Genomic DNA, 13549 nt, shown 5'->3' on the forward strand with positions numbered 1-13549 from the left:
GCAATGTATTTTCCCATTAATTTAATACAAACAATTAGGGGGGTGTGTTTCGGACAGTCGTTAAAACTCCACTCTGAACCTAAAAAATATACACCTTTAATAACTTTTCACAATACAAAAATACAAAAAGAAATAATAAATAAAGTAAATATTTAAACTATTGAATAATACATTTCGATTTAAAGCTTTTGTGACTGCAGGGATTCATATTATTGGTTCTTTCGGTAAAGTCACGTAGAAGGGAAAGAACCAAGAATATTGAATAATAATTAAGTTTTAAACAAAAATAATTCACCTTTACAGGAAACTCACCAAAACATCTGCATGCTGGAATGACTTGGAGGCATTACTGTGACACTGTAGGAATACGGTGACACCCGCGGATGGATGACGAGGCCTCCCGGCTGGTTCTCGTTTGATTCCATGGCTTGTACTGTGTGAAATTTCATTAAAGCGGAAATTCGATTTCGTTAATAAAAAATAAAATATGCATCATTTCAGATTTGAAGCTTTCGTGACTGCAAGGATTCATACGTAGGTAAAACATAAAATAAATGAAAACAACTAAATTAAATCACGACGTTTCGGGCGCAACACAAGCGTCCTTCTCCAGGTGGGGACAACGTAGCGAAAGCACAAGACACACTTAAGCGGTTGTGCTTTCACCTGAAGAAGGACGCTTGTGTTGCGCCCGAAACGTCGTGATTGAATGTATTTGTTTTCATTTATTTAATTACATTTTTTTACCTACGTGACTTTACCGAAAAAAAACAACGAGTATGCATAATTTGTCAATTGCGTGAACGCGAAATGTTGTAAACCGAATATTTGTAAATCAAGGGGGATGGATACCTATACAGTGCCACTCCAGTTCAACTAGCTGTTCAGTGCACGACAAAATTATTGGAATTTTATGCGATTCATAATACATTGTCACTAAAGAGCAATTTTTTTGTCAGAAACCTCATATGCACAGAGCTTCATTTCCTTGAATTATATTGCTTCACTGAAGGAATCAAGTTTCTTTAGCATCTCCATCTCTTATCTCCTTTCATCGTACAGATTGACTCCCTTATGGGAAATCACAGATGTTTAAAAAAGAAATCCCTGTAATGCAGGTATCCTTGACATTTAAAAGAAAGTTTTAAATTTGAATACAGTGACGATACATTTTATACTTTCATTATCAATGTTTACATAAGCCTTAAGGTCGATTGCAAACATTGCAACAGTGCACGTATGTTACGATACTAGCGGAGGAGTGGTGTAGTGGTTAGCCTACCTTGCTGAAAAACCTGAGTTTTATTCCTGGCCATGGCTAACATTAATGGTGAGTGATATTTTAAATGGTTCTGGACCTCTACTAGGTTGACACAGCCTTAAATGAGTACCTGGGTTTGTGTGTTACATCAGCACTAGGGAAACAAAGCATGGTGTTGGCTACACCACCCCCTTATGTACTGTTTAGGCCTCATTAGGTGCTCTCTAACACCACTTTTCTGTAATAGTCTATGTAGGCTATATTTGTAATCTTTGTACGTGTCATTTTATTACCAGAGAGACACACCAATGATTGTGGGTAAGTGTGAGTCTTTCCGATTGGGACCTGATTGATTGGGCACACTGGTAGATTGTGTTAGCAACTTTTTGTTTGTCTTGTCCCCACACATTTGATCCCGATTGTGCTATTGGTGTCACATGAGACGAAGTATGCGTCTGGAACCGAATACCACAGAGCTACAGTACCTCTAAGATGCATTCAGGACTTCTCTGGTCTCCAAAATAAGGAGATGGGCAGCACTTTCCCACCAGCCCTGCAGCAGCGAGTAATGTTCAGAGCATGACATTGTTCAATTCCCAGAGCTGCAATTTCGCCAAATTAAGTGCGGAACCTAAATTTAATATTACGATCATCGGTGATGTGTTGAGACTCTCAACTCATTACACCTGAGACCTGGTCACCTTTTACGTCCTTGCCCTGCTTCAGGGCTGGCTGTTATTCATGATTTTGCCTATTTATTCCTTGAAACACCACACATTGCAAGTTGAATTAGCTCATGGCATTTGGGGACATGTTGTTTTGCTGTTGAATATTTTCCTTTGCATTGTGAATCTGCATTAGTGCAAGGTTTTGGTATGCTGTATCAATGGGATTTCACCTACTGATTTTAAATAAAATGTATTAAATAGGGGCATGAGGGGAAGTGGCATTAATTGCATGACTCCCTAAAGGCAGCAATCTTGTATTGTTAGGGAAAAAAAGATGGCGCCACGAAAGTAATTCCGGTGTCACTTCAGTAGGTTTCATTTGCCATCTCATCGACTTTGTTGAAGTGTTCCTTTGATTTGTGCAGAGAGTGGTAAGAACACATTCCTGCGGAGGGAGCTGGTAGGAACGTTGGGTTGCTCGGTCAATGGCCAGGGTCAACAGCGGCGTGGTGTATTCCGTAAATATGCCCGACTGTGAGGGCGGGCACAAGCCGGCGTGAGTAGGTTTAACGTTGAGTTTTATAAGGGCACCACGGGGTGACCAGCCCCTCCCCACCCAGCCCCACCCCTCCCACCCCCCACCCAGCCCCACCCTCTCCACCCTCCCCACCCAGCCCCTCCCCACCCTCCCCACCCAGCCCCACCCTCCCCGCACGACGGACAGGCACTATAATCCCCTGTGGGCTGGTGGAACCAGTGGGTTCCTACCAGTAATATGTCTATATATGTGTATACCAGAAATAATTCCATCCCAATATTATATGAGAAATGGACTGCTAACATTTAATTGATTGATTTATGAACAATTAGAATATTTGGGTGCTGTATTTGAATCTTTGAAGTTGTTTGGCTCATTGCAGAACCAATCTGACACAACGATATTATTTAGTCATTGACGATGTTCTGTACCAGTCATCTTGCTGTACTTGTGAACCTATTTGTGGATTTCTACAATGCAGATCTGTTCATGCTTACTGCACATCGATAAATGTATTTTTCTGAATAATAACTTTGTTATTGACGATTAGAAAGACTTTGTTTTTATACTTATCTGAACTAGTTTACTGAAAGCTGCACCGTATGGGTCACGCCATTATATGTGACACCTAATTCCCAACATGTGGCAGCAGGGTACCATGGCTCTACAGTAGTGTGTGTATTTCTGGTCAAGGCTGAGGGGTCATATTACGGTCATTGCTGTTGATTTAACCAAACCTCGCCATTTCTTTCTTTTGCTGGACCCCATTGTCATTGGGCGCCACAGTGGTGAGATGTTAACTACCTTGCCTGGTATACAGGAGGTCTTCGGTTCGATCCCAACTCTGACGCCCGTATGTTTGGAGTTTGCATGTTCTCGTGTATACTTCTCCGGGTCCTCTGGTGTTTCCCTCCACATTCAGAAACATGCATTTGGAGTATTTGGCTGCAATAAATGTCAACATGGTAAGCCACTTCGTTGAGCTATCACCTGTGGGCAGATCGCTTCTGAAAAAGAGCTATATACTGTAGCTCTGTGGGCTTTACCTGGTAAAATAAAAACAGTTTTTAGTTTATTGTCATATCACCAATGCAACCTCCGAGGCTCTGCTCTAATACACTATCCCACCACATGGCTCCCCATGGCCTTCGGTCTCCTCTATGGTCGTTGATCTCTGGGGTCTGTGCCCCTATCTGGGTTGGTACATCACCGTCAACACTAAAACCTCTTGGTATAACGCCAAAGCTGTTGGCCCTATTGATGCTTCAGCCCCCTTCTGCCTCTCTTCTCAATCTCAGTGTTTGTCTCACCTGATGACGGTTGCTTGTGTTGCGATCGAAACGTCGTGATTTATTTATTTTCTACCTACGTGACTTTACCGAAAGAACCCAAAGAGTATGGATTCCTGCAGTCACGAAAGCTTCAAATCAAGATTTAATCTCAGTGTTGCTCTGTAAGCTCCCTCTACTGCTTCTACCAGTGCTTACATGGTCAGGTCTGTTATAAAATATCTCACATTATTTCACACTATTATTGTCCCACCCGTGTTATTCTTTTATTTGTTTTGCCTTGTAAATTGCTTTGTCGGCAGAATGGCTGGAAGAGGGAATTTTTGTATTCCTTCATACTGCGTATTGGAACTAATTACCCACTTCTGTCCCCCAACCCAGTGAGAATTTGTATATTTTATATATGGGGCCGTCCATAAATGACGTCACGCGATTTTGGACGATTTTTGACCCCCCCCCCCCTCGTCACACGGCGTCACAAAAAGTAAGACCCCCCTCAAATATGACGTCACAAAGCTCTGCCCCCCCCCCCCAAACCATATTTCCATTTTGAAAATAGAATATGCTTCAAATCGCTTTAAACTATATTTATTGTAGTGCGTATTTAATGTGGCGCTGCACTCTGATGGTGTAGGAGAAAACATTTATTAAAAAGTATATTTAATTAAGTAGAACGTGTCTATATTTATTTGAAGTTGCGCATTTTGATGTGACGTCACATTTCTCAAACCCCCCCCCCCCCTCTCGTCACACATCGTCACAAATGTCTGACCCCCCCCCCCTCCAGGTGCGTGACGTCATTTATGGACGGCCCCTAGAGTGTTAATAATGACCACCGGAACGGTGATGCTATTTGTGATCAAGTTAACAAAACATCTAGATCTGTGAGGCTACGATTTTGGCATGAAGTTCAAGGTGGTCACAAATCATTAATACTCATTTTCATTCGTTATCCAAGAAAGCTACAATGAGTCGCTGGACTCTTTTTCAAGAGGGTCCTGCATTGCGTTTTTTTTATGTTCAGATGTTTTCAATCACTGAGCGTTTATATCAGTGGGATGAAACTGGAGCATCCGGAAAAAAAACACTGTGCGTGCAATTGGGGAAACACTGTATCCTCGTACGGATGTAGACAGATGGCGGTTAGTCCACTTGCTGTACTGTATTCCTCTGGCGAGCCAGGATATGGCACCTCGGCCGCCATGGGAAGGGAGTTTCACAACATGTGTGCGTCCATCAACTCTCACTGCCTCCCCAGTACTGAATTACAGGCGTGCGCCAGCCCTGCCCTGAATTACATTTGATGATATGCGTCCTATATTTTCTTTCAAACATATCGTATGCCATGCTCTGCGCATATTTTTAATAGTTTTTTTATGATTAAATCTGAAACAATTTTGAAATGACCGAAGCCTTTAGATAATTACTTAATTTAGCCATTTTATTAAAGGAAAAAAAAACATATAAACACTCATATTTACAGTTTTTTTCTCATTATACAATTTTACGTTAGGCACTGCTCCATCTTATTCCGTGACATTTCCATGGAAGATTGTTTATTTTCTACACTTCGTCCATGAATTTAGCAAAACATTGCATTGCCAAAATTATCTCCTTACTCATAATATATCACTCTAAAAATGTATGTACATAAAATGTTCTCTTGATCATTTGTATCAGCGAATATTTTGTTTTATGAAATCTAATATCTGTACACTGCTCTAGCATTATCCTTTTGCGATAAATAATGTTTGGTGTGATAACCTTTCACCTAATTGCATATGGTATTTAATCTTTTAAACACAGGACCGGATATTTGTTGTTATTATGGGAACCTTGGTAATGTGTGCTTGCGTCATACATCTATTTTATTTATGGTCGCCTCTGATAATGCAGGATTCTGGTTTTGGCTTGTGTAACGGAATATATGCACATAGATTATGTGGTTTTCCATCAATTAAGACCATTGAGGCCATTTTTCCAATCCAGGGAAAACCTTCCTTGGGCTAATTTGTTTAGCAGGTCAGTTGAGCGGTGAGCATTGTTAGTATTAAACAGAAAGAAAGCACACATAGTCATGACATTGGTTGTTTCTTGTTGTGGGTATATCATAGATATTGTCTCTATTGGTTTCATCATGGGCTGAAAAGACACTGAAATATAAAACATTTCCTGAACCCTGCTTGCAAGGTTCAGGAATTTACCTTGATACATTTAATCTGCACATTATTTGTGATCATGTTTCATACTATTGAGGTGATAATTTACCCAGGAATTCATTACTAATTGCATTATGCTGCTCACTATGTTTTCATTAACAATTCTACCCAAAATCCAATGTGCCGGAAACATTTTATAATTGGAATTGTATTAGAAAAAAAGTTTCCTTATTTAATACGTTTACATTTGATACATCACTTGTAATACAATTAGTTGGATTATTGAAACATGTGTATGTTACTCAATAGCTATAACACTTGAAAAATGTCATTCTCATCAGGTCCCATGGTGTATAGTGCAGTTTGGAAGTCTTATCTGCTTTATCTCTCTGGTCTCTATGTGCTCTGAGGAAGAACCATCTACCTGAAACATCACCTGCTACATATGTTTCCTTTTAAGACAGTGTTATTGACAAATGCTTGTTTGTGTTTGTTTGGTTGATATTAATTTTGCTGATTGAATGTGGTCCTCTGCTTAAGGGAACTCCATGATCCTGTCGGGAGTGAGCTGCTCATTCCTCTGGGCTGGGAGCAGCGAAGCCACCATGATTGGGCTGCTCTGTCTCTTTAATGGACTCAGCATCTCCGCTTGGAACGCTCTCAATGTCATCACTGTCGAGTTGTTTCCGACCAACAAGAGGTGGTTGCATTGCACCAACACACACCCCAACGGGTACTTCTTATACCACAGCTGAGGACATATTCGGAAGCTGATCAGACATTCTTACTTTGAGAAAAGTGCTGGATGTATCCTTTTATGTAGGCCATTATTTTAATATTTCCAGTAAACCTTACGTCATATAGGTCGCTGGGTAATGTCTAGCCTGCAGCTGTCTATTCCTGGGGTGAATTAGGTGACCCAAAAGTGTTTCCCAGCCTAACTTGTGGGCCACCTTATATATATATAAATACTTTTATATGTACGTCTCAAAAAACTCTAGGGTACTTCCGACAAGGTAGAAAGCTGAAATTTGGTACATAAGTATCTTTTAGGATGCAAAAAAAACAAAGACAAAAATCTGAATATCAAGAGATTTTTCATTTTTAGGCCCCCAAATCTCGATTTTAAGTGTTTTTGCTTGTCATTTAGAAACGGTTCAAAATATAACATTGCGTTTTTTCGTTTGATAGAGTGTAAAGCGGCAAATAAAATGTAAGCGAGAACCATTGTCCTATTTTTTATTGTTCTTGAGATATTTCGGATTAAAGCGGTTTTGAACGAAAAAAAATGCATTTTATGATGTTCAAATCTGAAGAAACTGTAAAAGATAGGAGCTTCCCGTCATAGAGTATTAAGTTAATTAATTTAAGTTTTTTCTAATAAATAAAATAAACGGAATCTTTAAATTGAGCGGTTTCTGATGGGTACATCTTTAAATATAAGATGCTGAATCAAGTCGTCAACAATTTTAGTTTTTTTGCATGAAAAATACACATTTTTGGAGTAGTTGTTAGTGTCTGATCGTACATACATATTAAAAAAAATAATATCAGGTTAATTATTATATTATATTTATTGAAAACGTTTGCCTGGCGAAGACAAGCTTCATGAACTAGTGTTTTAAAAGCATTGGCAGGTTTGGGGCATTGGTGCAGTGATTAGCTCACTGCGCTAAAAACCCAAGTGACCTGAGTTTGATTCCCGGCCATGGCTAGCGTCAGCGTCGAGTGATATAAATGGATCAGTCTTGCCTCCCCCTCCCAACTTCTTTTCGTACTCGGTTGAGAACTTGTCTTTATATAAGGCACTTAAATGCCTTACATCCATCATATCTCAACAATTCCAGTGCCGTGATGCAGCCTGGCCAAGGATAGCCCACAGCGGCAGCGATCCCTGTACGTACGGCGTATCGGTGTATGCAGCACCGGCTCGCAAATATTATGATACCTGCGCAACCAACGGCTGTCGACTGTGTGCGCAGGACCACGGCGTTCGGCTTCCTGAACGCCATGAGCCGACTGGCGGCTGTGTTCGGGAACGTGATCTTTGACTCCACCGTCGGCTCGGGGAAGACGGTGGCCGTGCTGCTGGCCTCCACCGTGCTCGTTGGGGGAGGCTTCGTGGCGCTGCGCATGCCCGACACACGTCGCCAAATCCTCATGTGACCGTCCTCCCCACTGCCTGCCACCGCCACCGGCCCTCTCCTCGGCTCCTCGTCCGGCTGAAGACTCGATAAGTAGAGCAAGGGTGGGGGTCCGTTTTTAGCAAGTGTTCGATGAGTGTTCGGGAGTGTCCCAGATGGTGGAAGGCGTTTGCATCCGGGGTTTTGGCGTAGGGAGTTTTGGATGCTCGTATAGGGAGGTGAACAGGTTTTTGGGGATAGGTGTAGAAAACTGTTTCAATCTTGGAAGTTAGAGCTATCCTACGCTAGCGTGGATTGCACATTAAACGGATAGATAATGTTGAATGGAAAATGCATTCTGTGAACTAAATCTTAACGAATGCAGTTTTTGTTCATACGTAGATTTATAAACTGATTCATGTGACATCACCACGTGGAGTTACGTGGATCATGTGACATTATAAACTTGTTTGTGTGACATCATGATCAGAGAAGTCTTTCTAAGTGTATTACAATTTTTGAGCAGCTTAACCAGGGTATCGATCATTGATCCTCTACATGGAAAGTCTATTTTGCATTTTTGTCCGTAAACTGTCAATACAGTTGCCTGTACTGTAATTCATATGCATAGTGGAATCATTATTGGATATCTATATTTAGTGATGGATACATTTCGTTAGATTTTATTGTTTATGAACAATAGTGTTTGTGTCAGCACATTTGCTTAAAAAGTTTTAATATGTAGGTCCTAATTCATGTTTGGTAGAATGGCAGCTTTTCACTAACATTTGATGAGAATGTTGTGAAATTAGCACCAGTTTCTGCAGATTTGGCTGTATTTGTTTTCCTGGCAGCAAAATTATTTCCTCTAAAATATGAACTGTCGGTGTACAATGCACTGCAAACATGCACCTCACTTGATTTTTTAGCTTAGTTTACATTTAATTAGAAATTTGCTGCCAATTTTTAAATCATCATTATTGAATAAAGTACCTGACACATGAAGCCTCCAAATAACTGCACACAGTTTGTGAAGTACACCAAGATACCATTGCATTCTAGCAACTAACAAACAAGAAAAACAAAACACTCCATCATCCAACAAGCACAATCAGAAAAACAAAGACGAAAACATCGTGACTTAAACATCAGTTAAATATCTTTGCAGCATATGAGCATCTCTCCAGTGAAGTGGGATTCAAATCAAGGCCGTTGGCACAAACCACTTCCAACTGGAGTGTCCCGTGGGTTGTGTGTTTCTTCAAATGTAAATTTCCTTTGCTGTTTATCACAGAGATGAAGCATTTCTCAAGGTATTTCAGATGCTGTAACAATACAGCTTTGCTCAAAATATCAAATGATATCCGTGATTTTGGCTTTCCGCAAATCACATCTGGGACTCTACACGACTGCATCGAGACAGAGAGAGAAAGAAAGTGATGAGACGCAGTGATGAGATATAACATGATGAGATGAAGTGATGAGAGATGAAGCAATGAGTGATGCGAGAGAGTGTGATGTGTTATTATGATAATTTGCATGTATTTACAAGTTTATTTAAGACAATTAATAAAATATCATTATCCACGACATTTGCTATTCACGGGCATCTCAGAAATGCATCCCTCGTGAGTAACGAGGGAATACTGTAGCGTTTAAATGACCAATGTTCAGCTGTTATGTCTAAAGTACACTCAAGTATAAGCATTATATGAAATCGTGACAGTCCTTAAAACTCCTATAACACTGGAATTTAACGACTACTAAATACAACGTAATATCATATTCATAGAGTACATTACACAATCAAAATATTCTGAGGTCGGGTCCCATTCAGGGCATGACAGCTCATCAGCTGTCCTGGGTCAATAAAATAGGTACCACTTTGTGGGAAGTCAACATTGGCCACCCTTGGGAGACTTGCTACTGCCACAGGAATATTTAAATTCCACCGCTGACTCCGGCTCATCGGGGACAATTTTTTTGTGCCGTCACTTGTGACCGGATTGAGACAATCAACTCATTACACTTGAGAATCTCGTTTAATCACGGGTGGTTGCTTGGATTTTAGCCCAGTGGTACCAGCTCAGTGCTCTGACGTTGTATTAGCCCCTGGAACCACTCGCTACCTCTCGAATGAAGTGTTCTTAACTGCTTCAGTTAATTAATGTCATAAAATATGAAGGAGATGAATTAAGTTTTTCATCGGAAATAATGTTAGCAATTGACCAGTGAGCTTTCCAGATTAACTTTCCTAGTTTTCTGGGTGGTTCTTAATGGTAAGATCAGGATAGCAATTACAAATGTGATAGTCTCAATCCATGCACCATGATCCACTGGATAAAATAAAAACTATACAACGTGTGTATAACTTATTGTCCATGAAAGGTAATAAACAACACAATCAAGGTGCACGAAGGTAAAATAACAACTGTCATTGCGATAATTTAACTCGAGTTTGAGAAACTGGTCTTCACCTTAGGAATGTGGAATCACAGGACTGTTTGCCCAAAGCTCATTTAAGTATGGTGACACATTTTGAATTTCTATTCTAATCTATCCACCATACACTTTTTCGATCATTTTGTTTTACATTATTCAGTAAGCATATGAAAGTGGGAATAGCTTGTAATAGGTGTGATCACTATAGAAATGCTGAACATAATTACATATTTAATGAGGTCTCGTGGTGGTTTAGTTGGTATTAAGAGCACACACTGATATGTTGCAGAACTGATTGTACTCTTCCACATACCGTATAGTACAAAAAAAACACCCACTATACACATAAAACTGACACTATCAACCGAAGAAAATAGGTTCGGTGTCATTTTAGTCATCCATGAAACAATGTGTAAAGAGCCTGTTGAAAGTGACACAATATAAAAATGCGTTACCTATATTTTTTACATCCTTGTGATTTTTATAGTAACCTAGTGTCAAAGGTCACCAAAATTTAGCAACATACTTTCAAACAAACCCGGTAAAAAAAAACAAATGTCACAAACATTCAAAACTAAATGTAGGATATGTAGTACTCAGTACTGTGTTTGATGATAATAAAGGAATAGAGTTACCCGTCATTAAGTTAAATTGCCCCGTTTGTGTTTTTGTGGTGTGGGTTATTAGACGGCTGGACATATTTGTTAAAAAAAAATTGCTGTATAAAGTGTTAACTCTCTATACATTGTGATGTATTTATTCTTTATCGTTTCAGAAAGCACAGGTAATATGGGAGTTATAGAAATAATGTATATATGCTTGTGATAATATTAACTATTCATCCAAAATACTTTGACACAAAAATCTTAATCAGCTACTTGTTCTGCACTTATTGGAAATATACGCTATTGTATTTGCTTTATTGAAGTCATGTTTGGCTTAGCATATTTAAATCCTAATATTCCAATAGCGTATGTACATACAAGGCACAAAAATGATTAAGTTATTCAAGGATACCATGTATAATGAAGATATCCGGAAAATAGTACACAAAGTCAGAAGAGCATACACAAGCATGGCGAGATGCATTCTTGGAATTACATTGGAGAGAGATTAGAGAACAAATGCAGGAATACACATTTGTGTTTATAGCTGCAGTTTAACGCGTAGTTTTAAGTTCAGAAAGTAGCGTATTTAGTAGTTGCTTTGAACAATGTAATTTTCGTACGTATTGCCATAATATTCAAAGACGGCCTTTTTATTGTTTTGCAACCAACGTATAAAATGTGCTCCCGTGTTGTCTTATATAGACACGAAGATATAAGCAGGGCGGCCTAAGCACAGCATCTTGTGAAAATCGTTGGCTATATATCTTTTTTTATGGAACTTCGCTGAGTGACATCAGTGTTGCATTTCATAAGGTATCAATTTTATGCTTCAGTGAACCTAAACATCAAATAACAAGTTGATTAAACATAACAGCTTGTGTAACAGTGTCCGAGAGGAAAGCAAGATTCCGATATTTTGGCTGACCAGCCTTGACTTTCATTTCCCATCGGTCACAGCTAAAACAAAGCACCTGTTATTTTTAACGAACAAGGTTTATTTTTGTTATCTGCTTTTTGATTTATGTGTGTATCTGTTGCTATTGTTGAAGTGAGTGTCAAATCCTGTAATATAGGTGGTGTTTTGTTGAATCTTCTTTGAAAGCAATTACATGAATCATTAGACATTGTCTATGCTTCTGCATTTGTCTCTACTGCTGGATGTGTTGTAAAATGTTTAAGCAGTGCACCTTTAAACTCCCTGTCCCTTTGTAGCCACTGCAGCCACATTGCAGTAATACAAAGGGCCGCCCACTGCTACCAGCAGAGTTAATAACTTCAATTAGATGTTGGATATTTAGGAATACTGTTTCTGATATATTTGTAAGTGGCATTGAAAAAAAACCGTGTGTTATATCCATATGTGCAATGAACAATGTGCTGTCCTATTAATATAGACTCTATCAGCTTGTGGGCATAATATTAGATGAAGGTGCGTGATATCTGATTGCCTGTATAAAGCACAATTAAATGTTTGTATAAACGTAAATATGCAGTGGGCAAGATTTGTTAAACATAAGAAACAAAATGTTCATGCAGACATATAACTCAAATTTGCATCACAAAGTATAATTACATCTTTAATCCAATGTACTGTTTACTTTCTAGCCCGGTGTCAACCCACGTAAATGAGGGCCCAATTCTTGCGTTGGTGTGAAGTAGCGGTTGACGCGTCCACTGGCAGCCTCCTTCCAATTGAGGATCAGCTCATGTCTTGTGTTTTGTGCCTTTCCACAACGTGCAATGTGTGGAGCCCACCTTTCCACCGCAGATGACAGTCAAGCCAGACACAGTGGTGGGATTGGTAGGATGGCATGGCACCAGTGTAGAAACCATGCCTCTGAATGAGGCAGACCAATTAAGCCGTGATTCTGGCCACACATACAGTATATGTACACACGTCTATATGGACGACATCTAGACGATATAATGTATAAATATTCATGTAGTACATAATATCACGAAAGCCATTATATATTTGGCTATACCTTAAGTCTATATATCTCAGCATTTGCATTGCCCAGTGTTTACCAACGAAGAGACGATCATTCATTCTGACAGTGCAATTAAGGTCAGTTATTATTTAACACCTCAACAAAGTTGGTGGAGTTGCAAAATCCCTTTGGGCCTTGAATTTTTTCCCCTTCTGATGGTAACATTCCTGCTGTATAAAACATGGCCCATGTGCAGTGTGATTCTATTCTGTCTCGGTGATTGCGCATGCATTTCCTTAGCCTCTATTTCCATTAGAATCTGTGACCTCCAGCCTAATAAAGTGTACCATATTTAATTCTCCAATAAAGATGTATGTATGTTAAGTGTCCTCCATATGCCTGTACTGGTCGTGATTTATTGTTCATGTGAAATTAAGTGCCTACATGTTCTTGTAATATCTGTTCACATTTTCAGAAAATGTGGATGCGCCATACCATAGCAATTACGTGGATATGGCAAAAGGACTCCA

General features: G+C 39.5%; 1 protein-coding gene across 1 annotated transcript in view; it reads left to right on the forward strand.

Moving 5' to 3' along the window:
• LOC133346428 (synaptic vesicle glycoprotein 2C-like) overlaps positions 1 to 13415 on the forward strand; it is an 86667-nt gene extending 73252 nt beyond the window's left edge. The window contains exons 12-13 of the mRNA XM_061557992.1: positions 6456 to 6615; positions 7898 to 13415. Coding sequence (XP_061413976.1) covers positions 6456 to 6615; positions 7898 to 8081 — 344 coding nt within the window. The 3' untranslated portion in view covers positions 8082 to 13415. The remainder of the gene's footprint in view (positions 1 to 6455; positions 6616 to 7897) is intronic.
• The last annotated feature ends 134 nt before the right edge of the window (positions 13416 to 13549 follow it).

Source organism: Lethenteron reissneri, chromosome 24, assembly GCF_015708825.2.
Source record: "Lethenteron reissneri isolate LAM-NWPU_2019-01 chromosome 24, ASM1570882v1, whole genome shotgun sequence".
Classification (NCBI taxonomy): Eukaryota; Metazoa; Chordata; class Hyperoartia; order Petromyzontiformes; family Petromyzontidae; genus Lethenteron; species Lethenteron reissneri.